Source organism: Dama dama, chromosome 3 (assembly GCF_033118175.1).
Source record: "Dama dama isolate Ldn47 chromosome 3, ASM3311817v1, whole genome shotgun sequence".
NCBI classification, from domain to species: domain Eukaryota; kingdom Metazoa; phylum Chordata; class Mammalia; order Artiodactyla; family Cervidae; genus Dama; species Dama dama.
This window is the reverse complement of record NC_083683.1, coordinates 44,153,111-44,178,244: the sequence shown is the minus strand read 5'-3', so window position 1 is coordinate 44,178,244 and position 25,134 is coordinate 44,153,111. Positions and strand designations below refer to the sequence as shown.

General features: G+C 54.6%; 1 protein-coding gene across 4 annotated transcripts; it reads right to left on the bottom strand.

Annotated features, from left to right (window-relative positions):
• Nucleotides 1-201: 201 nt before the first annotated feature.
• Nucleotides 202-24,928, bottom strand: KRT80 (keratin 80). 4 transcript variants are annotated; one of them, XM_061127378.1, is made up of 9 exons: nt 24,381-24,928; nt 18,144-18,352; nt 13,506-13,566; nt 13,137-13,232; nt 5,433-5,597; nt 4,804-4,929; nt 3,938-4,158; nt 3,426-3,481; nt 202-3,295 (listed from the first exon to the last, which is right to left on the bottom strand). In XM_061127378.1, the coding sequence occupies exons 1-9, from the start codon at nt 24,678-24,680 to the stop codon at nt 3,171-3,173; spliced, it is 1,359 nt and encodes a 452-aa protein (XP_060983361.1). In that variant the 5' UTR covers nt 24,681-24,928; the 3' UTR covers nt 202-3,170. The 4 variants fall into 4 exon arrangements, with proteins under 4 accessions (XP_060983361.1, XP_060983377.1, XP_060983386.1 ...); XM_061127394.1 differs by lacking the exon at nt 24,381-24,928 and adding an exon at nt 21,492-21,665; XM_061127403.1 differs by lacking the exon at nt 24,381-24,928 and adding an exon at nt 19,578-19,827.
• Nucleotides 24,929-25,134: the final 206 nt, after the last annotated feature.

Genomic DNA, 25,134 nt, shown 5'->3' with positions numbered 1-25,134 from the left:
AAATAGTACATAAAAGGAAATTTATGGTCTTTAGAGAATCTTATATTGAAAAAAAAGAAAGATGGAAAGTTAAAACATTCAACTCAAGAAGTTGAAAGCTGACAAACTCAAAGAAAACAAAGGAAAATAAATAACAAACAGGTTTTTAAAATGTAATATTTATTATGAACTCAGTGTCAGAAATTCAAATTAGTGCTCAGAAATTCATAATTCAGGAGTTAATAGAATAGAAAACAAAGATAATCTAAGTAGAGAGCTGGGCTCAGTTCCAGGACTTTCCTGCATAGGAATGGGGTTTGTTCATCATTTCTTCTGAGTTTTGAGAGCAGAGCCCAGGAGAATGGATAAACCCTGAATGGAAATGTCTAGTCTTTCAGCCCTGGGGCATGATTATGCTGTGCCCTGAAAGAGCCAGCTCCAGGCCTGATTTTAGTTTCCCAACTAGTCTGTTGTCTTTAGTCCATAATATCTGCTGTAATAACAATAACGACATCACTAATAATCCTTTATTCTTGTTGAGCTGTTACAGTTCAGAGTCCTGTAGCAAGATGTGCTACTCCTGGTAGGAATGAGCCCAGGTGCCTTGTCAGATCCCCAAACATCCTTTTAGGTAAATAGGGAAGCTGTGTGTTCCATTTTACAGATGGGAAAACTGAGGTTCCACTTATCTCATTCCAGTGAGTGGGTGAGCCAGGACACAAATGCTTCAAAGGCCCTACTTCACCCTCAAAATTCCTGCCCTTGAGACACCTCTTCTTCCTGTTCTGATTCCTGAGTTCCCTGAGCAAGCCCCTCTCCTCTCTGCCTTCTGCACTTGGAGAGAAAATCCAGACTGCTACCTTGAGCAGAGAGCGCCTCTCTTGACCTGATAGTGAGTTTCTCCAGGTGGAAGGGTGGGGAGCACTCGTAGGTGTTTTATTGCAGGGCTGGGCTTGGAGAAGGCCCTCGATTCTTGTTGCTGATCTAGAATTTGATTTTGCAGGATTAGGCCTGTACCTATCAGAATATATTCTGGGCTGTGCCAACCGGCACAATCGGGCAGAAGGGCTTCAGAGGGAATCCGCCACCACATGGGGAATGCCCCATGTCTGTGCTTGCTGAGGTGGTCACATGGTTCCTGGGCATACTGGGAGGTACTGGAACATAGGTCAACACTGGTATAGCCTCCTTGTAGGATGGCAGGGCAGGAGAAATTTTCCATGGCCAAGTTGCACTGGTCTGAAGGTATAACTAAGTCCTTGGACTCGCTTTCCCGTAACTGGAGGATTTCCAAAGTCCTATGGTTAACCTGTTTGACCAGTGACTGACCAATCCTGAGAGGGGATATAAAAGCAGACAGACACACAGCTCTATCCATGAACAATCTCAGCACTTTATTTCATCCCTTTGCAGGGAGAAGGGGGCATTACCCCAAGAAGTCAGCCAGCTGGGTGGGTTGGCTGGAACATGTGCTGTCTCTCCAAATAGTATAATATATAGCATTGATTATGCAGAAACAGGAAGGGAAGCAATAAGTTAAAAGCTATATAAGTTATGAAAAAATAATATATATACTTTTAATATCGTATATCCCCATTGAGGATTTGCTCCCATGGAAACCAATAAATAGGTGGAGAAAAAGCAGCAATCAGCACCCTTTTGAAACTTGAGGGATAAGTATATGTCTGAGTTCTCTCAAGCCTGAGCGTCAGTAGCTCTTCAGCGCCCCCAACAGGCCTGGAGGAGGCCGGGGCCTTGGGCCACCCTGTCCTGGAAAATGAGATGAATGAATCAAAGACTGGGTCCTGCAGAGGAAGTGAGGCAAGGGGGAGGTAGGCAAGGGGGAGGTACGGAGAGGAAAGGGAGGAAGAGAAGGTGGCTTACAGAGTGGGAAAGTGGAGCTGCCAGATTCCCTGTAAGGCCTTGAAGGTGAGAGCCAAGAGGATGAAAGAAGAGTGTTCCTGTAAGCCCCAAACCTTCTTGTTGGATCACTGCTGCAGAATTTCTCTTTAGTTAGTCACTGGGGCCCCCAAACCTGACCTCAAGGGCTCAGAAGTTCCCAGACCTGAGTGGACAATGCCTTCTTCATGACCCTGCTGGCAGCAGAGGGGCAGACGTGGAGGAGGAAGAAGGGAAGGACCTCTGATCCATAAGTGTGGGTGCAGAGGAGGGGAGGGCCAGGCTGCTTGGCCTGATGGAGGGAACGGAGACCCTCAGGAGTGGGATTCATGGGAAATGGGCCTGGGGTTTCATGGCAGGGGTGGCGAGAGGAGTCTCCAGGGCCTGGTGCATACCCAAACCAGGTTTCAGTCTGGGAAGCATCTGGGTGGGAGGCAGAGAGCTCAGATCCCAGGCAGGGTGGTGAATCCCAGGATGACAGAAAGGAGAAAGGAGAGTCCAGTTCTCCTGCCCTGTCTCCCCTACTTCCCACTTCCCCCATCAGGGAGTTTGTCATGGCAAGAAAAGCTTCTAGAAGAGGTGCTTGGGAGCTGGCTGGACAGCTGTCCAGTTCTGACCGTGACCTGCTGGGAGGGACTCACAGGAGGAGGGGAGGGGCATGGGTGTCTGGGCTGATCTCAGAGTTCTGGTGTCAGGTCCCAAACACCCAGGGAGCCTCCTCCCCTCACTCCCTAATACTGTCAGGTCTCCAGGAAGCCCAGCTGGTGCAGGAAAGCCAGGTGCCTCCCCAGGAACTCTGGATACTGGAGGGTGCCCACGTAGTCCCCGTCAGCCCCTGGTTTGAGGTTAGCTGGGGCTAGGGGAGTGACAGCACTCACTTTGGTTCCTAGTCAGAGGCAAGGCAAGACTTGGGATGTGAATTTAGGGCAAGGGTTGGGCAAAGGGTCAAAGGCAGCTTGGTTAGAGCCCCCTGTTGTGCGAGGAGCAAGGAGGTGGAGGCAAAACCCCAGTTCCAATTTACCCCGGCAGGAAGACCTCTGGCCAGATATTGGAAGGGTGGATTGTGAGATATTGATATGGAGCCGAGTGACTTTGAGTAGCTGGTGACAGTCCTGTCCCATTCCCGCAAAAAAGCAGTCACTGTTTTCAACCCTCTTCTCCATTCAGGATCAGGTTTGCCTCCCTTCCCAACCTAGAGGCTCCAAGCTGCTTTCTTGAATCTAGTTTATGTCCTTGCTGCTGCAGGGGAGTGACCTGGGGCTCCTGAGTAAGGAGCTCAGAGTCCAGCGGCCTTACTCTGAGACCTCTGACTCCTGTGAGAGGAACTTTTCTGACATTTCGGTGATTTTGATCACAGGGCCTTTCCTGTTCTTCTTTTTCCGAGAGGGAGCTCTTGAGAGGCCGGACTTGGAGACAGCTACAGGGAACATAAGGGGTGGGGCAGGGTAGGGGCTGGAGGTTTGGGAGGCATTTAATATCATGCCTTTAGGGCCATGATCCCCCCACTGTCCCCCTCCCACCTGGGTTCTTGGGGCAAGCAGGCTCACCTGTTCTGTATCTGGCCTGTACTGCGCTGACCACGGTGGTTGAGGGCATGTCCATCCTGTGGGAGGAAGAGATGGTGGGATGTGAAGGGAACCTGTGGCTCAGTTCCCCTGGGATTGGAGGCCTGGGGATTGGCAGGCGGAGGCCAATTCTTGGCTGTGCCTCCCAGCTCTGGGCTGCCCTGCTGTGTGACTTTGGCTAGCCAGCTCTGTCCCCTCTCCCCTGCATGAATGGCTATCATTTGCTGGGCACTGATTGGTGGCAGGTATTTGCACACGGGATTGTATGCACAGGTGAGGCATACTTATGATCAGTCCATTTTCCAGATAGGAAAACTGAGAATTGAGTAAACTGGACTGAAGCTCCAGTCTGTAAGTGGCTGAGCCAGGACATGAACCCAGGCCTGCTAGGCTCACAGTATCACGCCAGGGGGGAGAGGGGGTGGTACTGGCTTCTTGTGGGGCTTCCGGTCCTCCCCCTCTCCCAGGCTCACCCCGCTGGCCCTGCTCCTCACCGGCTCTCCTCGCCTTCCATCAGCTTGCGGTAGGTGGCGATCTCGATGTCCAGGGCCAGCTTGGTGTTCATGAGCTCCTGGTATTCGCGTAGCTGCTGCGCCATGTCCTTCTTGGCCTGCTGCAGGGCCTCCTCCAGCTGGGCTAACTTGGCCTTGGCGTCCTGAAAGGCCAGCTCACCCTGTTCCTCGGCCACCTTGATATTCTCCTCCAGTTTCAGGCACTGAAAGTTCAGGAGGACAGAGAGAAAGGGGGGTCAGCGAGCAAGGAGGGAGGGAGAGAGCGGGTCAGGGCCAGGAGCCCACCTCCGTCCTTGGTGGGAGTGTGTGTGGGGAGGGAGGACTTGGCACGGCGTCCCGGAGCACAGTAATGGAGTGCGTCGCAGCAAGAGGCCATTTGGTTAGACCTAAGGAGACACTTTCCCAAGGCTACCAAATATGGCAGGGCTCCGAAGGAGACTGTCTCAGCTGTCCTTCCAGGATGGCACTTCTCTGAAGGCTCATCCTATGTGGAAGCTGGGGCTTATGCTTCCCTTCGCTTCTCTCCATAGAGTTGGTGGGAGACCTGGGTGGAGGGGGTGGGCTCTAGGTGTGTGTGTAGGGGACCCTCCAATGTTCCAACAGCCCTGGCCAATTTACAGAGCACTTTTACTGGCCAAGTTCGTGTGGTCCTCAGAGCCGTCTGAGGACAGATGAGGAAATTGAGGCACAGGGATGCTAAGTGACCTGTCCAGGGTCACAACGCCAGGGCTCACATGGACACAGTCTGTGTGAGCGTGTGTGTATGTGTGTGTGTGTGAAGGGTATGAGAGAGCATGTGTCCCGCACTTCGCCCTGCTCCAGCCCAGGTGGGTCCTCCGGACACTCACGTGGCTCTTGATGGAGAGGATCTGCGATCGGAGCTTCTGGATGCGCACGTTGAGGTCAGCGATCTCACTGCGGCTGCTCTGGAGGCTGTTCCCAAACTCGGCCGAGCAGGCGGCCCGTTCCTCCAGCTGGAGGCCGGGGAGTGGGTGGCAGTCAGGGGAGCTCACTGTGTCCCCCCAGGACCCCTGGCCCCTCCTTCTTCCTCACCCTTGGCTTCATCCCCTCCTCTGTGGCTCACCACTTCCAGGCCAGCGTCTCCCCCCCTTCCCGGCTCCTGCCCCCACCATGTCCATCTCAGGATCCTTCTCTTGGCTGCCCTAGACTGAGCCCCATGGGCCGTGCTCACACCTGGACTGGAGTCACTGGGTGGAACCACCGCCATGAGCCTCTGAAGGGTGCAGACCATGGCTTGCCCCTGTCCCCATCACCCCTGTGGCCTGGCACATCGCTGGGCTCTCACATTCTCCGTCCCTGCCTGTGAACTCACTGCTGTGGGCTCCATCGCCCCCGTGTCTCCCCATTCATCTCTCCTGGCCTCTCAGCACGCAGAGCTGCAGGCGGCCTTAGCCATCTCTGCTGCTGCCCATCTTGCCCTGGTTGCATCCCCGCAGCCTGCCTGCTAGCCCCGAACCTGGCTCCGGGAGTACGCCTCGGCCTCCTCCAGGCTGCGAGCCGCGATGGCATCATATTGGGCCTTCACTTCCTCCACGATGCCGCTCAGATCGATGTGGCAGCGGCTGTCCATACCCACGGTCACCGACACATCCTTCAACTGGGCTGCCAGGTCCTTCAGCTCCTGATGGGGCACAGATATGGGGGCTCAGGGCTGGTGGGGGGGCCCAGACCCTCAGCCATAGTCCTCATAGTCTCTTTGTTCCCTGGTGGGTGGAGGGCAGGTTTCTCTCTGTCTCCCTGGAGGGATGATCAGAGGACAAACGTCCCCCTGTCCTGCCTCTGCAGGAGCTTGCCCTCTTGAGAAGCAGTCCCCCCAACTCCCAACTCACCCATCTGTCGGTTTTCCTCTCTGATTTGGCAGGGAGGGACCCTTGGCTCTGGAGGCCCGCCTGCAAGCCTTATTCCTTTTCAGTTCCCACCATCCGCCCCCTGCCCGCCCCCCGCAACACACACACTGTTGTATGCTCCCAGGGTGGGCCTCCTTCCTCCAGGCAGAGGAGGAAAGGGCCCAGGATGTCCGGGCCTGAGGGCATTCTATCATTAGGCTCAGCGCTGTGCAGCTTGGCCTCCCCCACCCCAGCCCTCCCAGGACGGGAGCTCCTCGAGGGCCTGGCTGAGGCATTTTCACCTCCAGGCAGAGGAGTGTCTCTGCTGAATGCATGTGGGAATGGAAGCCCGTGAGTGATGAGGGCAGGAGGGGACCAGAGGCTGACGATCATGCAGCCCTGCTCTCCCGCCAGCAGCGGAGGCCCAGGTGACTTCCCAGTCACCCTGGAGACTCACTGCCCCTCCCTGTCTAGCTGAAGGGCTTGCCCAGCTACAACGACAGGATTTAACCTCAGTATCTTTGTCTTCTTGCTGTCCTTTGGGATCCTTCTTTCCCCTCCTCTCTGTCCTCCTCTTTGCCTAGAAAATGCCAGCCTGTGTCCTCAGAGACCCCTGGAAGTGGTAAAACGTCCCATTTCCCTGGGGGCTCCTGAGAGACCAGGCGGTGTGTGTGCTGTGCTTTCCAGGCACATCCACGTCTCATCCTCACCAGGCTGGCACAACGGTCAGCCCCAGATTACAGACAGGGAAGAAGCTGCGGCACCCAGAGTCGATGGAAACATCTGTGAGGGCGGGGCTGGACCCAGAGCTTTGCTGCTCCTGCTAAGCTCCCTTAGAGGGGCAGGGACGGGAGCTGAAGCCCACATCTGCTTCTGTCATGCCCTGCAGTCTGATAGCTTTCCAGAGTGAAGGCTCAGAGGTGTGTAGCAAAGCCAGTGGGGACAGGGGTCTTTGGAAGGGCTGCAAGGTGTCACCTCCAGGGCCCTGGGCTGCTTCTCCTGGAGGTGCTGATCAGTAGCTCGGGCCTGGGCGGGGCCCCTTGTGGAAAGGAGGAGTGAGTGGGTGTAAGCAGAGTGTCTGTGGCCAGCACTGTACAGAGTGAGTCAGGTGACTGAGGAGGCTGACAGGCAGAGAGAGGGGCCAGGCACCCAGGGAGGCGTGGTGGGCTCAGCTGGGGGAGGGAGGGGCGGGATACAGATGGCATAGTTACTACTGCTGGTGTTTGCAGTTCATCCTCGACCCTTACTTCAGTCATCAAGATTTGGTCCATGTTCTCATTTTATACACGTGTATATGTGTGTGTGTGTGTGTGTGTGTGTGTGAGTCGCTCAGTCCTGTCTGACTCTTTGCTGCCCCATGGACTGTAGGCACCAGGCTCTTCTGTCCATGGAACTCTCCAGGCAAGTATACTGGAGTGGGTTGCCATGCCCTTCTCCAGGGGATCTTCCCTGGGTCTCCTGCATTGCAGGTAGATTCTTTACCACTGAGTCACTAGGGAAGCCCTATATAAAATTAAAAATATATATAAAATTAAAGAAAACTAAAAAAAGACTTTTTTTGGTTTGATTTAGGATCCAAACACGATTCCTGCACCGCCATTGGTCCATATCTCTCTCTTATTCTGTAGATACTCTCTTCATCTCTCTGTCTCTTTTATTTCCCCCCTGTCTTTTTCTTATTGAAAACCTCAGGTTGTTTGACTATAGTCTGAATATTCTTGATTGCCCCGCGTGCTGGTGTTCAGCCTGCTCCTCTGGCTTCTGTATTTCCTGAAAAGGGGCAATTGGATCAGGAGGCCTGCTCAGATCCAGGTTCTGTTTTTGGCTCATGACTGCATTCCAATCTTGGTTTCCGACTCTGGGCCCCCTCCTGACCCTCATCCGTCTTTTTGCTCCAAGAGGCTGTGGCTGAACCTTTGGAGTCTAGACCTGCAGAGGCTGCTACTTCTGACCTGTGGCTTGTGTCGCTGTGGCTGGAGACTGCGGGGGTGGGCAGCTGCGAGGCCTGCAGAGGAAGACCACCCTTTCCCTGTCTGCTTGCCACCTGGCCCTGCCCACTAGCATCCCTGGTGATCGGGATCACCTCCTGGAAAAGGAAGCTTGAGCAGTGGCGGGCCACCCATCTCCACCCTGGAGCTGGTGGGACCCTGAGTTCAGTGGCCAGCTGTCCTTTAGCAGGTCTCCTGATGAAGGGTTTTGGTCGATCTTCAAACACATCTAACAGATCTCTGAGCAAGAGCAGGGGGCGGCCCCAGCCCCTGCCAGAATACAGACTCATGCTCCACCTCTGCTCCCTGGGTCCTCACTGGAGATTGACATTTTCCAGATGGAACTGACATCCCAGCTGGGGCTTGGCGGCAAACCAGTCTCAGAGATACAGCTTGGGGCCTTCTCCGTCACCATGTGCTGGGGGTTGGCAGGCATGGGGGTGTTTCAGACAAAGTTCTCCAGGGACACTTCTTCCCCAGGCTTAAGGTGGCATTTGTTATGGGCAAGGAGAAGGCCAGGGCACTGTCAGAGCGCAGGGCACTATTGCAGCAAAAGGATGGGCGAAACCCGGCTGATGGGGCAGCCTCAGGTCCTTTCTGGAAAGAGCCAGTGTAAGCACGAGCATGGTAAACAGAAGCAGGAAGTGGAGGGCTTGGATCATCTGCAGACCTGTTCAGACACGCTGGCCCTGCCGGGCTGCAGAGGGCATAACAATGCTGACTTGTGTGGTGTGGAATTGCCATCATAGCGGGGTGGGGGTGGGGGGGAGCTGGAGAGGATGTGCATCTCCAAGCTGGCAAGAATCAAGCTGATTCAAGTTTAGAGCTTTTCTTAGGAGCCAGAGTCTGAGGAGGCCGCCATATGTGTGACTATTGTCATCGTGACCCCCCAGGTCAGGGAATATGGTAACTGAGAGGTAACAGTACTGCACAGTAAAATGTAGTGTTCAACGGCACTGGGCTCTGAATAATGTCACCTCTTATTAGCTGGGTTAACCCTGGCCAAGTCTTCAAACTTAGCTGAGCCTCAGTTTTCTCATTTGAAAAATGGGTATGATTATGGAATTGAAATCAGCTGACATTTATTAAATACTCACCATGTGCCAGACACTGTTTTAAGTGCTTTAGGATATACTAGCAAAATAAATCCTCACAACTGGCCAGTGAGCTAGGTACTATTGTCCTCCCCATTTTACAGATGAGGAAATTGAGGCATTGAGAAATAAAGGAACCGGCTCAAGTCCATATAATCATGGAGCCAGGATTCAAATCCAAGCTGCTCCAAAGTCTGTGCTCTCTTAACAATTTTCCCTACATTATAGGTTTATTGGAAAGATTAAATGAGATTACATCTGGAGAGCACTCAGCCTGGTGCCTGGAATATAGTAGGTGCTCAATAAACAACAGCTGGGAAACTATTGGTGTGATTGGAAAACGTGATGGAGCTGGGAGGAAGTGTCCAGGGCTTGAGCAGCCTGTTCCTGGAGTGGCCTCCTGGGGCACCATAAAGGCTGGCACTTAGACATGCCAGGTCCTTTTTGTAGGGCTCAGCATCCCGGGAGATGTGCTGGCTGCAGGGGCTTGTCAGTAGATTCCATAGCTAACCTCCCTGGAACCAGTTTGCAGCTGGGGCAGGTGGCTTGCTGGCTGGATGCAGCCAGGCCCCAGTGCACTTGGGAGCTGGGGTGATTCCTGGAAGCTGAGAGGGAGTGGGAGCCCCAGGGTGCTGTCACCAGTCGGCATCCCTGGAGGTGAGGGGAAGGCGTATTGCCCAAGTGGTTGCAATGTGTAGATGAGGCCCTGAGCAGCCTATAGCCATTGGCTTCTGGGAAAGGCTTTCCATAAATATCCTGACCTGAGTGTGTGTATGTGTGTCTTGGGGAGAGGGGAGGGCTGTTTCCTGGGACCCAGGGGCGGGCTATACAGTAATGCATTTTTGGTATCTACTCCAAAGTTGAGACTAGTGCCTGGCCCTCCTGGGGCTACTCACATCCCACCATGTTTTTCTTCCACCCGTGGTGGCAAGGCTGGCAACTTTCTTTACTTGGACCTGCTCTGTCCGATGTGGAAGCCACTAGCCCTGTGTGGCTGTGAGCACTTGAAATGTGGCCAGTCAGAACTGAGATGAGCCGGAGGTGTAAAATACACACCAGATTTTGAAGACTTACAATGGGAAAATGTGTGTGAAATAGCCCATTCATTTTTTATAATGATTACTTGTTGAATAATCATATTTTTGATATACTGGCCTAATAGAATATATTAAAATTATTTTTTTTGTTTCTTCACTTTTTAAAAAATTGTGGCTCCTGGAAAACTTACAATTACCTATGTGGCTTGCGTTATATTCTACTAGGCAGGCCAGCTTAGAGACCCATTGGTATGGGGAATCTTTATGGGTCAATGTTGCCCTCTCAGCCTGCAGAGGTACATGGAAGGAAACTCAAACCTCATGTCCCAACACCAACGTGCCACCTCGCTGTCTTCCAAAACAATAATAACTGCTATTATTATATATAATAATATATATATGCATTATATAATGTGTAATAATAATAAAATATTATTTTATACATTATACACTATATAATCATATTTTATTATTTTAATTAACTTATTATTATATTATATTAATATATTATAAATAAAATAATAAAATATGATTATATAGTATACAATATAGAAAATAATATTTTATTATTACACATTATATGTAATGCATATTATATAATAATATATACTATATATATACTATGTTACATACATTATGTTATAATATATGATAGTATCAATATAATATGGTAGTATCAATATAATATAGTATAAGTACAATGTGATATGATATAATAGAATAGAATAGAATGTGTATGTAATAATTGGGTCAGGAAGATCCCCTGGAGGAGGGCCCAGCAACCAACTCCAGTATTCTTGCCTGGAGAATCCCATGGACAGAGGAGCCTAGCGGACTACAGTCATTGGAGTCACAAAGAGTCGGACATGACTGAATCACTGCGTGTGTACACATGTGTAATCATGCACTCTTGCATTCATTGTGGCCCCTTCTCCACAGCAGCCCTCCAACAGCACCCCGCCTCCGTCTCCACCAAGGGCTGCCCATCCTGCTTAGAATAATGTCCACACCCCATCCTGGGCCTCAGGCCCTGCATGACCTGGCCCTTGCCCACTCTGTCTTAGCCACAGCTGCCACTTTCTCTCCCTCCCAGGATCACATTATTCCCATCTCAGTTGTTTCACACAGTCCTTCCTTCTGCTGAAGCCTTTTCAAGTCTCTGCCGAGTTGGATCTTTTTTTTTTTTTTTGAGTTGGATCTTTCCAGGTTGGGGCTTCACTCTCTTGGGCCTCCTCAGAGACACACGGCCCCCAACCCCTCTAGCACTAGGGCATAGCCCAGTTTCTTTGCATACCAGCAACTTTTCCCCTCCAAAATGATCTTGTCCAGATGTGTTTATTAGCCTATCACCTGTGCCCTCTTAGCTAAATTGTGCTCTCCTGAAGCCAGGAAACTGGCCCGCCTGGCTCACAGCTGTGAGGTCAGTGCCTGGCATCTAGCAGGCATGCCATAAACATTTGTTAAGTGATTTACCCCATCACAGCATGATGAACCTGCTACTATTACTCTTCCCATTTAACAGATGAGGAAAGTGAGGCACAGAGAGGAGAAATAACTTGCCTCAAGTCACAGAAATGGTGGGAAAAAAAAAAAGGTAGAGTCAGGATTGGGGCCCAAGGGCTGCCAAGTCCAAATGGAGTCAGCAGCCTGGCTGTGGGGCGTGGCCCAGAAGTTCAGCAGCTGTGTCTCCTCAATGCTCAGGTATATGGCTGGCTATGCCCAGCCTTCCTCAGCTATGTCTCTACACTTGTAGGGCCTCCGCCTGGCCCTGGGCTCCCTGAGATGTTGGCGAGCAGGATGGACCGGAGGCCCTGAAACTGTGGCCCTGCTGACGTCTGCTGGGCGGTACCGGCCCTGGTAAGTGTAGGCAGAGGAAGCTCTCAGCCACTTCCCAAGCCACTCAGTGGGCACGGTGCCCTGCTGAGCCCCTCAGGGCTTGGGCTGGCTGTGGAGGACCCTGCCGGGGGCAAGATGTGTTTCAGGGTGGTCTGCGTGTGAGGGCTGCCTCCCTAATGCTGGCAAGGGTTGGGAGGTTCCCTCTATTCTGCTCCCTCCCATGGCTGCACAGAGGTCTCAGGCCCATGCGTAGCCTCGAGGCCCAATCTCTCTCTCCACAGGGCGAGGCCCTGAGGCCCTGGTCAGCAGCCCCTCGGGCCCCCTGCAGGTCTGCCTGGTTGCAGTGTGACTTTGACCCCTGCCCTGCCCTGGGCTGCTTTGCCACAGCCTGGCACCAGCGGCTTACAGCACACAGGCTGCTGCACCCTGTCACTCTCAGTAATGGTCCTGCCTACTTGTAGCCAAATCGAAGCATCACCCCATCAGCCTCCTCACCCCCGAGAAGATGGGGAATGTAGAGAAGAGAACACACATCCCAAAGGAAGCCCAGGAGGCAGACGGTGCCGAGGGGCAGAGTCCAGAATTCATCTGCCGGTGGCACTGGCTGTGGGACAAGCCTTGATGGGCTACTGTCCCCCCCAGGGACAGTGAGGGCCTAGGGACAAATGAGAATGTGTCTGGGGCTCCTCTGTCTGCATTTACTGCGACTGGGATTTTTTTGTTTGTTTGTTTTTGGCCATACCATATGGCTTGTGGGATCTTAAGATCCCTGACTAGGGATTGAACTCATGGCCCCTGCAGTGAAAACAAGGAGTCTTAACCTTTGGACCACCAGGGAAGTCCTTCCTGAGTCATTTTTTTGTCTGGCAGAAGTTCATATTGTCTGATTAGCAGAGAATCTGTCTATAAATCTTCCCTGTATGAGCCCCAAGTGGGGGAGGATGCATTGCAGGCCTATGAGAGCTAGAGCTGTGGGTGTTTGCAATTTAAGCTGCAGGGATGAGAGAGAAATTAGTTCAATAAGAGCTACTGTTCAAAGCCTGCTGGTTCACTGCTCCAAGGCCAGCTCCTGACCCTTCCCTGGATATACCTGGGCCCCCTTCATGCCCTCAGTGCTCCCCAACACGTGAAGGTGGGGCCTTCCCTGAGAGAGGCTTTGTGGGAACCTGCCGTGCTCCATGAGATGAGTGACAAGGGGACACGTTGGGTTATTGACTGCAGTACACGAGGGGTTTAGGAAATTGTTGCATCTGTGGCCAGCAACCCTGAGCGCCTGCTGAAGTTTCCATGACCCACTGGATACCTTTGCCTCCCCTGCATCCCTCACCTGGGGACCAGTTGGCTTTTGGCTCAGCGGGACCCTGGCCCCATCTTCTCACCTGCTCATAGATGCTTTTCATCAGCTCCACAAAACTCCGCAGGCCTTTTAACTTGGTCTCCAGTTCCGTCCGTCGAAGACATTCTGCATCCAGGTCCTGGGGGTGGGAGCAGTGGTGAATGATGGGAAAAGGAATGGAGGGGTCCCAGGGCAGGGGTACGGTAAGGGGGGACTTTGCTTCCTGAATACGATGGGGGAGATTCCCAGAGGAGACCTGGCTCAGAGCCTTGGAGGAGGGTGGGGACATGTGCTTAGCTCTCTGCCTGTGGTCTTGGGACTCAGCCTGTGGGGCCTCTGTTTGGGGATCCTGAACAAAAGAGGGCAGAGGGTCCCTGAGGAAGGAGCCCATGGGGTGGGCTGGGGAGGCTACCTTCTTCAGCTGGACGAAGGTGAACTCCATGTCCGTGCGCTTGGAGATCTCGTCCTCATACCTGGGAGGTGGGGAGGAAGGAGAAGGGGAGTCAGGGACACACACACACACACACACACAGAGACTGCTCAGCTGGATGTGGTGGACTTGGCAACGGTTTGCTTAACCCTCCTTGGGTGGGGCCTGGGGCCTCTGCAATCCCTTTGGTGCCTTGTGGCAGTTAGAATAAAGTGGTCCCTTCCCTGAGGAGGATGCAGCCCCGTGTCTCTATGACATGTCCCCTCTCCTCCGGGATACCCTGGTGTTGGCTCTGGGGAAGAACAGGCATCCTGCTCCCCATGCTTAATCCTTCCTGATGACCAGCCATTCCTCTCCCAGGGGCATCTGCCCCTTTCCTGGCTCTGCTCCACATTCATCTCCTCCAGGAAGCCTCTCCTGATTGCACAGTCGCTTTACCCTGACGTTTTGTTCCCTTATCTTTATCCCATCTCCTCCCCCGAGAGTCTCAGTTTCAAACAAGCTGTGCCTTTTCTGGTGTCTGCTCCAAGCATCTTACTCACACGTCATCCTCTCCTCACTCCACCCTTCCCCGAAGCCCCACGCTTCTCCCACTGCTTTGCTAGACCGCAGGACACCATGCCATCTTCCCTCCGGAGAGAGGACAGGAAGGGCATGGGTGTGCAGTCAGATGGGCCCCCCCATATGTTTCAGGGCAAGAAACTCCTCCGCTCCCTTGTCTACTGGGGTGTGCACGTGCACATGTGCATGGGTGCTTGCATCATGGGGGCTGAAATTCACCAGCACTCCAAAGTTGTGTTCCCTGTCTTCTCAGATGTGTCTCCTCCTTACACATGTGATGAGATGTGTCGAGTCCACCTTGTGTTCAGAACCAGGACGCTGCTGGGTGGGGAGATGGGATCCCTGGATCCTTGACCTTACCCTCTGGGCCCCCAGGATGGGTGTCTGCCAGCTGCATGCTTCCCATCCCAGCTCTGCCTGCCCCAGCCAACATGGGGATTCTGTGGCTTCCTGTTGCCTTCCCTCCTCTCTAGGGAATGCCTGAATCATTGGCGGCTCTAATTACAGCCGCCTGCCTGCCCCAGCCCCTGACCTCACAGAAGGGGCAGCATCACCATCACCCAGGTCAGGTAGCTGGACCTGCCACCCCCAGGCCTTCTCTTTCACTAGCTTCCCAGAAGGACTAAGGGGAGCAGACCCCGGAGGACGAGAGCCCGCAGAGCACTCAGGTCCCTGAAATGCAGTATGTGGAGGGTCCACACTCTCCCTGGCCACTGCCTGGGCTTCCAGAGTCTTTGAGAGTCCCTGAGGGTACAGGCCATGGGGACAGCGTGGTGGGGTGGGTCAGGGAGACTGGTCTGCAATCTGGAGTCTGCCAAGGCAAACAAAATGCCTCTCCTGTGACCCTCAGAGCTCCCAGCCAGGGATGTTCTCTTGGTCTTGTTTCACAGATGAGGAGATGGAGGCTCAGAGAGAGGCTTGGAAGCTTGAGTCATGTGCTGATTAAGAATGGGGTTCCAGAGCCAGACTATTTGGGCTCAAATTCTGGCTCTCTTGTTAACTAGCTATGTGACCTTGGATAGGCTCCTTTTATGTGCCCTTGTCACAATAATGTTGATTTCATGAGGATTAAATAAATGAACACATAAAGCATTTACAAAGGTGCGTGACACCCACTAGAGCTACTGCTATTATTATCACCATCCTCTCCAACACTGGGGTTTCCATGGTGGCTCAGATGGTAAAGAATCTGCCTGCAATGCAGGAGACCTGGGTTTGATTCCTGGGTTGGGAAGATCTCCTGGGGGAAGGGAATGGCTACCCACTTCAGTATTCTGGCCTGGAGAATTCCACGGACAGAGGAGCCTGGTGGGCCCCAGTCCATAGGGTTGCAAAGAGTCAGACACAACTGAACGACTTTCACCTTCACCAACACCATGTCCCAGCTCAGCCCCTCTCTCTCAGCATTTCCAGAAAGAAACCATGGGAATCCTCACTGCAGAGGGAGTGGGCAGGTCTCTTTATAGTCTTCACAAATGCTCAGGGCTGGGCTGACCTGAACAAGTTTCCCCCTGGGATCTGGGGGCCTCTGAAAAATTTCCTGACTTGAGAATAGGGGTCTGGGGAGCCCCAAGCTGAGAAGTCCAAATTGACTGGCCCTCCCCAAGCAAGCCCTGTGTCCAGCCTCTACCCTCTCCTCTGGATAACAGAGTTCTGCCTGCCTGGGAAAAGGACATTGGAGAGAGCTGTCCAGTGGGAGCCCTCTGAGGTACCAAACCTCCCCTTACCCCTCACTGCCCTTCTCAGCTTTCCCACCTCCCTTCTCATCAACTCCACTGCATTTCAATCCCAGTTCACCCCCAGACAGCTTGCACAATTGTACATAACATTTCTGAATCACTCGCTATGTGGCCTTGGGCAAGTTGCTTCCCCTTGCTGGGCCTCTGCAAGTAAACAGAGGGGTTAGCCAGCTACCCTTGGGGTCCCTGCTACATCAGAGCTTCTAGAAGTCTTCATTCCTATAGAGGCTTATGCAATGCCGTATCCCCCATTCACTTCCAATCCCCTGCCTGTATGCTAGCCGCCAGCTCCCAAATCCATTCTCAGCCCTTTTCAGCTGGTCACACCCGTACCCTCTCCACCCCCCCCAAACTTGTTTATTTCTAGGAGTGAAGCTGATCTCATCAGCCTTGTAGAGGCAAAGTACACCCCTCCCTGTCAGGGCTTGGCCTGGAGTCTCCTGGCTCCTGGGGGCCCCAAGCTTTGCACAGCCAGGCTGCAGCTTTCCTGGCTCTGGCCTGCAGACCCAGAAACCCTCTAGCCTCACCTCCCCCAATTCAGTGGGCTCCCTACCCAGAGAGGGGAAAGAGAGGCCCTGAGCCTAAACAGTAAAATCAGGCAGCAGATGGAAACCAGGCAGCAGGCCAAATGAGGGGGCTGAGCCAGATTAAAACAACAAGTAGTGTTTGTATAGAACTTCCAGTTACAAAGTGCCTCCATGGATGCCATCCGGCTGCTCTCATGGGACCAGTGTCACACAGTAGCTTGCCAGGTGAGGGATGGGACTTTGTTCTCGTGGCTGTGTGACTGAGGACACGCCTCCACCCTCTCTGGGCCTCTGTTTCTGTCTCCATAAAAGGAGAATCCAAGTCCCCACCCAGCTCTGCTATTCTCTGATCCTTTGCGGGCCAAGGACCTGCTAGGTATCAGTGAACTGAGTCTTGGGTTCTGGCGCACCAATGTGATTTCCCTCGTCGCCGTCAGAATGGGCAGTCTAATTCCCTGCGTATTTCCCAAGGACCTGGGAGGACAGGGCAGGGAGAGAAGTGCCCCCCCACCCAGGTCAGGGAGGGGCCCAGCCAGATCCACAGATGAGGAAACCCTGAGGTCCCCAGAGAGGGAAACGCTTTCTGTGTGACCATTCCTTCTGCATGTGGTCTGAGTAGGGGAGGCCACGCAGAGAGGCCGCGGGCAAAGGCTGTGCCACAGCCCAGGACTCCTGACAGGCTGCCTCCGCCCTCTGTCTTGGGAGGCTTTGGGCCTCACCTCAGATCACAAGGCTTGGATCTGGCCCAAGTCCTGCAGAAGGTGGGGGCTGCTTCAACCGCACCCTGTCCTTCCTTCCCTCTGGCTGGGGGCCTCCAGCAAAGAGACCAGCCTCTCTGCTCTGGCCCAGCTTCCCTGTCCTTGAAGCCCTGACCACTGTCTTTCAGAGAAGGTCACCTCTCCTCTGAGCTACTGAAGTTAACTGGCTTGCCTTTCTAGACTGGCCAATTCAGTTCAGCAAACTGCTGTGTGCTGGTCATGGAGCCTTCTTCGGGGGGCAGAAGAGTACCCATTTTTAACCTCTGGTAGCCATGCCAAACTCTTGGCTTCCTCCTCACACCAGCCTTAGCTTGGTATCAACCATCACCATTCCCACTCCACACAGGAGGACACTGAGGTTCGTGTGTGAGGCAACTTGCCCGAGGTCACAGAGATGGTGAGGGGTATGGGCAAGGAGTAACCCCTTCCATGGGACACAGTCATACCCAAGCTCAGACCCTTAACCACTGGACTGTACTGCCTGCCAGCTGCTTGTCCCCCCCAGTCTGTTTTCCTTGTCTCTCTAGACCCCAAGTCTGCCATCGAGGTCAGGTGTGTCTTACTTCTAGGCGGTTGCTTCTTTATGCAAACAAACCTCATCGTTTCTGCCCCCTGCCTTCCCCTACCCACTTCCCTTTTCAGCTCAAGAGAGATCAAAATCTCAAGCTACAGCCAAAGCAGGAGCCCATCTATTGCTCTCGCTAATGACACAATTTCCCACGGACTTGGGCTCAAGGGGATGGGGTAGGGGATGGGCCTGTGATGCCCAGAGGCTATCAAGCGCAGCGTAGCTGTCAGCCAGCATGAGACTGGCTTTCTTGTAAGGGGCACTGCTTGGGATGTAGCTGTAGATTCACAGTCTTGTCTTCCCAGTATTTAGAATACCGCTGGCACGTTGCAGCTCTTTAGTAAGTAAGTATGGACCAAAGACTGGTTTTTCAAAGAAGTTTCCTCTTTTTCTGGCCTGGGCCCCTGGACCTTGCCCCCCCGCGTGAAGGTTGGTCCCCACCCTCGGCCCTCATAGGGCGCCCCTACCTGATCCGGAACTCCTCCACCTTCTCCAGCACCTGCAGCAGGTTGGCCTCGAGCTGGCCCCGCTCCTTGCTCACTTTGCGCAGCTCCTCCTGCAGCCGGCCTTGGTACTCCTCGTAGAGGTGCCCAAGGTCAAAAGTGGTCGAGTCCTGGCTCTGCAGGAAGTGCCAGCGGGTCTCCAGCAGCTGGTTGCGCTGCTCCAGGGCTTGCACCTGGGAGAGCGGGAGGGTGGCGGTAAGAAGGCCAGGTGTGGCCCAGCCAGTGCCACCCGCCCCCCGGGGGCCTCTCTGGGACGTGGCAGCTCATCTACTCAGAGGCACCCGCCTGGGGCCCTCACTCAGCACCTTCAGGTGGCATCTCCAGCTACTGATTGTTCAACTACAGATGGTGTGATAACAGGGGGAATCCGAGAATCCCAGAGAGGCACAGCCAATTAGCCAAGGTTTCCTACAGGAGGGGCAGGACCAGCAAGATGAAGGAAAAGGGACCAAGCGGTGAATGTGCCCACATGTGACAGGTTCTCCAGGCTGCCTGGGGCTTGGGTGGGAGACCCCAGGGAACATGGGGTGTCAAGAGGCCTGTCTGCCGCCCACCTCGACAAGTCTGGTCTCATCTGGCTTTGGAAACAGCAGGGTAGGGCCTGGTTAGTTTTTAAATGCTAATCCTCCTAACATCCCTGGACTTGAGGTCTGTCCAAGCCTCAGTTTCCCCAGCTGGAAGTCAGGGATGATGTCACTTGCCCTGCCGGCCTGCAGAGACAAAAACCTGGGGAGGTGCTTTGGAACAACACATAGCAAATGCTCCTGTGGTCCCTGCTGTGCACGAGGCCTTGTTCTATGAGCTGGACATCTTTGACTCAAACCCCCAAACAACCCGCCGGGGAAGGTACTGTTATCAGCTGCCCTCTACAGAGGACGAGACAGGGCACAGAAGGGGAAATTATCCTCCCAAGGTCACACAGTTAGCAAGCAGCAGGCCTAAGGGTCGAATGCAAGCACTTTGAGGTTTAGAATCTTTGAGCCACTGCCCTATAGGCCTCTGGTCTGCTGCAAGTTCTCTGCTGGCCCAGTTGCCCTTGCTGGGCTGGCTTCTACCTCTGGTTGGGGCCGGACTTGCCTTGAGGACAAAGCCTGGGAGGGCTCTGGGCCCAGAGCTCCTCTGAAACTCTGCATCCCTCACACCCTCCTTCTCAGACTTCTGCAGGGATTTGCACGGCTCCCACCCCAGCCACCGACCAGCAGGTGGGCAGAGTCCCTCTTGGGTCCTCTTATTCCCTCTATCCAGTTCAGCCCAGTGGAGCTTGGGAGTCCCCCTCCCTCTTCTGCACCTCCTCTCCAGGCCCAGCCTCTCTCTTGAGCATCATTCTCCTTCCTACCATCCCATCCCCTCCCCACCATGTGCTCCCAGCACCCCCCTGTAGGAGGCCTCCCCTCTTACCTCCAATATCTGACCCTTGGGGTATATGCTTCTCATTTGTCCTCATCTACCACCCTCAATGTCAGACTGAGAGTCATCTGCATGCCTCTTGGGATGTGGCTAGGGCCATTGAGGCAAGATGGGTGGCTGGGGCTGGTCTCCTGAATGGGGCAGGCTGTTGTCATGAGAGTGTGTGACAACCAGCTCAATGACGTTCCCTATGACCACAGTATGTAGCTGAAAGTCTTCCCATCCACTGCTGGCACCAGCTCCCAGAATCATAGCCCGAAAGAGCCAGAACCACAGACAGGAGCCCTTTGGGTCGGCTGGTCTATACGCTTCATTTATGGAGGAGAAGATGGGTACCCAGGGCAGTCAGGTGAGTTGTCCAGGCTCACCCAGGAACTCCGTGGCCCAGCTTCTCTAGAGGCCCATCTGATGGCGGCTGCCTACTCTGGACCTTCGTGTTCCTGTTCCTCCCGAACCTGGGTGCCAGGTGGGCTCTCCCCCTCTCTTTTTGCCCTACCCACAACCCCGGGTTTCCCTGAGATCTCTGATGCCCTGGGGGAGGCCCCTTTGACATTTGCAGGAGATGACATCTGTGGGAACACTGAACAATGACATTTGTGGGCTGTCATTCCCCTCCTTAACTCCCATTTGTACTGGTAAATTCTGCTTGAAGCTGACTTTAAGCCAACAGTGTGCAGTCGTCGCAGCCAAACAGGTTCAGTAGGGATGCGGTCAAGAGGGTTTCTGTCCTACTTGCATGTGTGAGGGATTGCTGGGGGTGGTGGGAGGTTTCTGCTCACTCCACCTGCCCTGAGTTTTGACAAGTAGAAGCCCCATGTTTATACTGAGGGTAGGGTGAGACAAGAGATGTGAGGCTCCCTCCTCCACCCATAAGCAACACCAAACCCTTTAGACCAGAGAGTCTTCCCCGTAGTCTTATTTCGATACCCTATGCTTCAGTACTTGCCTGCTGGGAGATGGTATGCATTTGGCCAGCCAGTCTAGTCAGAGGGCATTTTTGGTTGCAGGGGATTTAGGGAAACCTCCTCCCCCTACTTGGGGGAGTTGCTTGTTGTCTCAGTGGGTGGGGAACTCACCCCCCACCCAGAACCTTCCAGGCTGAAAGGCTCCTCCCTCTGGGAACAAAGGCGAGGGAGGGCCGGAAATCCCAGTACCCTGTGAGGTGCCAGCTTTACTTCTTTCAACCTGTCAAGGCTGCCAAGCACTCCCCTCTCATTCCTCTTTCTGCTTATCCTGGCTGACCCCCTGCCCTTTGATCTAGGCAGCAGCTCTAGGAGGGGCCTCGGAGAGCAAGCCCCTGGTCTACTTGCTTCCCATTTTACAGATCAGGAAACTGAGGCTCAGAAGCACAGAACTCACTGTGACCCAACTCCAGGGTCGTGGGCCTTCCGGCTCAAAAGCAGGCCCAGACGAGGGTGGAGAGAGATGTGCTTTCTGTTGCGGGGGACAGAGCAGCCTGGGCTGGGCTGGGGCCCTCCTGAGCAGGGAGGCTGACTATCCGGGGGGCTGCATGTGCCAACCCATGGGCCCACAGCCCAGGCAGGTGAGTGTGCAGAGGGATGCCTCTGGTGCTTGCAGGTCCTATTCCTCAGGAAGGGGGCGGTGTCAGATCCTCTGCCTCCAGCCCCAACTTGGCTTTGCCCAGGAGCCTCAGGGTCTCTCCATCAGGAAAGGCTGTTTTGTGCTTTCCTGCGTGCAGGCAGGGGGATAGCCCCGGGGACTTCCAGAGGCTACACAGGTCAAGGGAAGACATTGTGCCCACCCTGCTGGGTTCCTTCCCTACAGTCTCCTTAGGCGCCGCTGGCAATCCTTCCACTTGTCCCATCTCCACCCGCTCTGGTGTCTGCAATTGAGGGCCCAGCCTGCAGCCTCTGCTGTTGTCAGCATGGCCCTCGCGCTACCCACTTGGCCTCCTTTCCTGATGCTGCTTCTGCTCATCATCCTCCTTCATGGCTGCAGCTGTACTAGTCTCTTGACTGGCATGAAGTCAAGGCTACCCTTGGAGAATTGGAGTTGGAATCTGAAGCACAGAGTGAGTAAGTGGCTTGCCCAAGGAAACACAGCCTGCAAGTGAAAGAATTGTCACTGCTCCAGGGCCCCTTGGGGGACTCCTGTGGGTCCCCTCGCCAACCCTTCCCCTCTTCCTCCTGCTCTTCCTCAATGATCTCTGATTTCTCTGCATGCCTCAGAGGGCCAAGGATGGAGGGCCAACCTGCCAGTCTCTTCTCTTTGCCTAGAACCCTACCCCTGCACTGGTGATGGCATCTCACCCTGGGCTCCTGCAGCTCATTCCAGCTCCATGCTGCACCCCTACCCATGAAGCTCCTCCACCCCACCCTCCAGCAGGGCCCTTCCCTCCTTCCCAGGCTCCTTCCTGCTTGCATGCGTGCTAAATCACTTTAGTCGTGTCCAGCTGTTTGCGACCTTATGGACTGTGTAGCCCGCCAAGTTCCTCTGCCCATGGGATTCTCCAGGCAAGAATACTGGAGTGGGTTGCCATGCCCTCCCCAGGGGATCTTTCTGACCCAGGGATTGAACCTATGTCTCTTATGCCTCCTGCATTGGCAGGCAGGTTCTTTACCATTGGCACCACCTGGGAAGTCCTTCCTCCTGGCAGGGACTAAATGCCCCGGGCTGGAGTTCTCTGGGCTGGACCCATGTATGGTCTTTTCAATATAACAAACAGAACACATCTGGTACCTGGTAAGGGCTTTCTATGTGTTTTTTAGAAATGATCCCATTTGATTCTGACAAGCCCATGACACCAATGTATACTGAGGCCCAAAAAGGTTAAATAATGTCCCTGAGATTACACAAATGTGAGCGGTGAGGCAAGGATTCAAACCCAGAAATGTGACTCCGGGCTTCACATTCTAACCTCTGCTTGCTTCCACTTGGGCCCTTGTGGTCTTTTCAAGGAGGGATACGAGCAAATAACAGACTTTCTCCATAGAGTTGGTGGATCAGTTGGGTCTCCTTGGGCAGAGCTCCGGTGATCAGGTTCCCCAAGAGGCTGGCACCCCCAGTTGCCCATGTGCCACCATGGAGAGCACCGGTCTCAAGACCAAGGCTTGAATTGGGGGTTGGGAAACTCGAGTTCTTCTAAAGACCTTCGAGGGCATTGCCCTGGCTCTGGGAACAGAACCCAGACCCCTGGGGCCCCTCCCTGTGCCTACACACCCCTCCTGTCCCCATGGCAGAGGCACAGGGTGATATCAGCCCTGGCGTTCACGGAGAAAAGCCACCCATCGAAGCCAAATTACATAGCTCATGAAGCATTCCTTTTAAGGGATTAAGCTGTGTTTGGAGAGGAGGTGGTTCTGCAGGGACCTGCCTCCCTCGGGCAGCGGGCTCTTCTCTTAGGGTGGATCGCCTGGCAGTCTGAATGCTGTGCAGCCACCGGGGGTGATGAACGGGACCCTCCACCTCAGGGGATGGCTGTCCTCCAGCTGTCACTCCCCCTACACACCCCCACCCCAGGCACCCCAGGTGTGAGTGCAGGAATGCTGGTCCGGGCACTCGGATGTGGGGGCAAGGTGGGGAGAAATGACTCCCATTTCGGAGGCTTTATACCTCACAGACCTGAGTTCAAGTCCAGACCTTGCTGGCTGTGTGACCTTGGGCGAGGCGCTTTGCCTCTGGGCCGCTCCATCTCCCCATTGGCACGGCAGGGGAACCAGCCGTTGTGGAGTGCTGGGCAGTGGGGGCAGAACACCAGCTGAGGCTCCAGGCCTGTTACTTCATCCCCCCTGCCCCCTCGGTGAGCCTGCCCCCAGTGGGGGGACACCAACCCTGTGTAGAGGGACCCAGAGGCAGGGAGAACAAGGGGCAGAGGAGGACCCAGCCAGGGGCAGAAGGATGGGAGAGTGAGAAAGCTGTGAAATGGGTACAGAGGTAACTTCTTTCCTAAGGTTGCGGGAAATAGAAATAAATATGCACTCAGCACAGTTCCTGGTGCAGGGTAGGCAGTTAATCAACAGTAGCTGTTACCATCTATTATTCTCAGTCAGGGCGGGAGGAAGCAGAGCTAGGAGGGCTGGTCATGGGAGGTTTATCGGAGGAGGTGAATGAGGAGCAGGTTTGGGAGGTGGACAGGACTTCCTTGGAGCTCTTGAAGCCCCTGCCCTGGGCCAGAGCTTGACACCAGTGCCCAGATCAGAATGCTGGCCATGGCAGTGGGTCCAGGAAGTGAGGTGTGAGGGACTCAGTCACTCTGCTCTGGTCGGGGCATGGAAGACTGGCTGGCCACCTGTTTCAGACTAGCAGCACCCATCCCCCGCATTCCTAGCTCCTGAGGAACCACAGGTGTACCCCATGCTGCTCAGCTTCCTTCCGGCTGCCCCACATGCCCCCTTGCCCATGTCAGCACTTCTGACCCTGGGAAGCTGAACAGATCCAAGGGCCTGGACAGGAAGGTGAGCCCTGTCCATCCACTGTGGAGTCTGACTGCAGCCCATGCCTCCATCAGCTGTTCCCAAGAGGGGACAGAGCCCCTCCCTAGTCCCTGCCTGCGGGGAGGGTGACCCCAGGCCATGCAGTGCATTATTATCCAGACACCCCTCAGAGGCAGGCCATCCTGACTTCCTTTGCTCCCTGAAGTCAGGATGGCTAGGGACTTCCCCCTTTTCCTTCTCTCTACTCAAAGCTAGCCCGTGAAGTTGGCAATGCTGGCTTCCTATTGGCTGGGCTGGGGGCGGGGGTGGGGCATGATGCTGGGGGGAATTACAGAGGTCAGCCACCTGCCCCAGCCCGACTGGCCTTAGTTTGGGGACCCTTCCCCCCACTTCTGCTCACCTTGCCAATCAGGGAGGCGAATTTATCGTTGAGGACCTTCATTTCCTCCTTCTCGTTGTTCTTCTGCTGCTGGATGGCTGGGTCCACCTTGAGATCCAGGGGTACCAGCAGGCTGGGGTTCACGGTCACCTTGGGGACGGTGCCAGCTGTCCAGCAGCCTGTGAGGCTGTGGGAGCTGAAGCCCGGCCCGGGGGCCCCGCAGCTGCTCCATCCGGCGGTCGCAGGCCGGGGGCTGCCCGCCGAGGTCACCTCACAGCTGCTCAGGCTGCTGAAGCCAACGACGCAGGAGCGGCAGGCCATCGCCGCCCCCGGGCCCCAGAGCGTGCAGGGCACAGGGACCGGCGAGCGAGCCTTTGCGGGGTGGCGGCGGCTTGCTCCCGTCGCAGGCAGGGCAGGCTGGGGACTGAGGAGCAGACACCTGTCGCACAGTGCTCATTAGCTCCACGAGGGCGGGACGCCTCCCCTCCCAGCCAGACCAACCTGTTAGATGATGCGGCTCCCGCCCCTCCCCCCGGCACCGTGTACCCATCTCCTCCCCGGGCAGGAATCTACCAGGCTGAGGGGGCTGTTCATTGTCATTGGCCTCCCGACCAAGCCTGGCCTGGCTCCAGGGGAAGGGGAAATGTGCTGGGCTGGGCTGGCTGGCTAGCTGGGGGTGGGGAGGTAGCCAGAGGAAGGACAGATTCAACAAGGAAGAAGAAAGAGAGGAGAGAGAGAGAGAGAGAGAGGGAGAGAGCAGTGCCTCTCACCGCAG

Bases quoted from the DNA above. Each gene is read 5' to 3' on its own strand.
- KRT80 (XM_061127378.1), bottom strand. From the start codon at position 24,680: ATGGCCTGCCGCTCCTGCGTCGTTGGCTTCAGCAGCCTGAGCAGCTGT. The intron at 18,353-24,380 runs GTGAGCAGAAGT...CCGCTCTCCCAG, and splicing joins TCGCCTCCCTGATTGGCAAG to GTGCAAGCCCTGGAGCAGCG. The intron at 3,296-3,425 runs GTGAGCCTGCTT...TGTTCCCTGTAG, and splicing joins ACAGGCCAGATACAGAACAG to CTGTCTCCAAGTCCGGCCTC.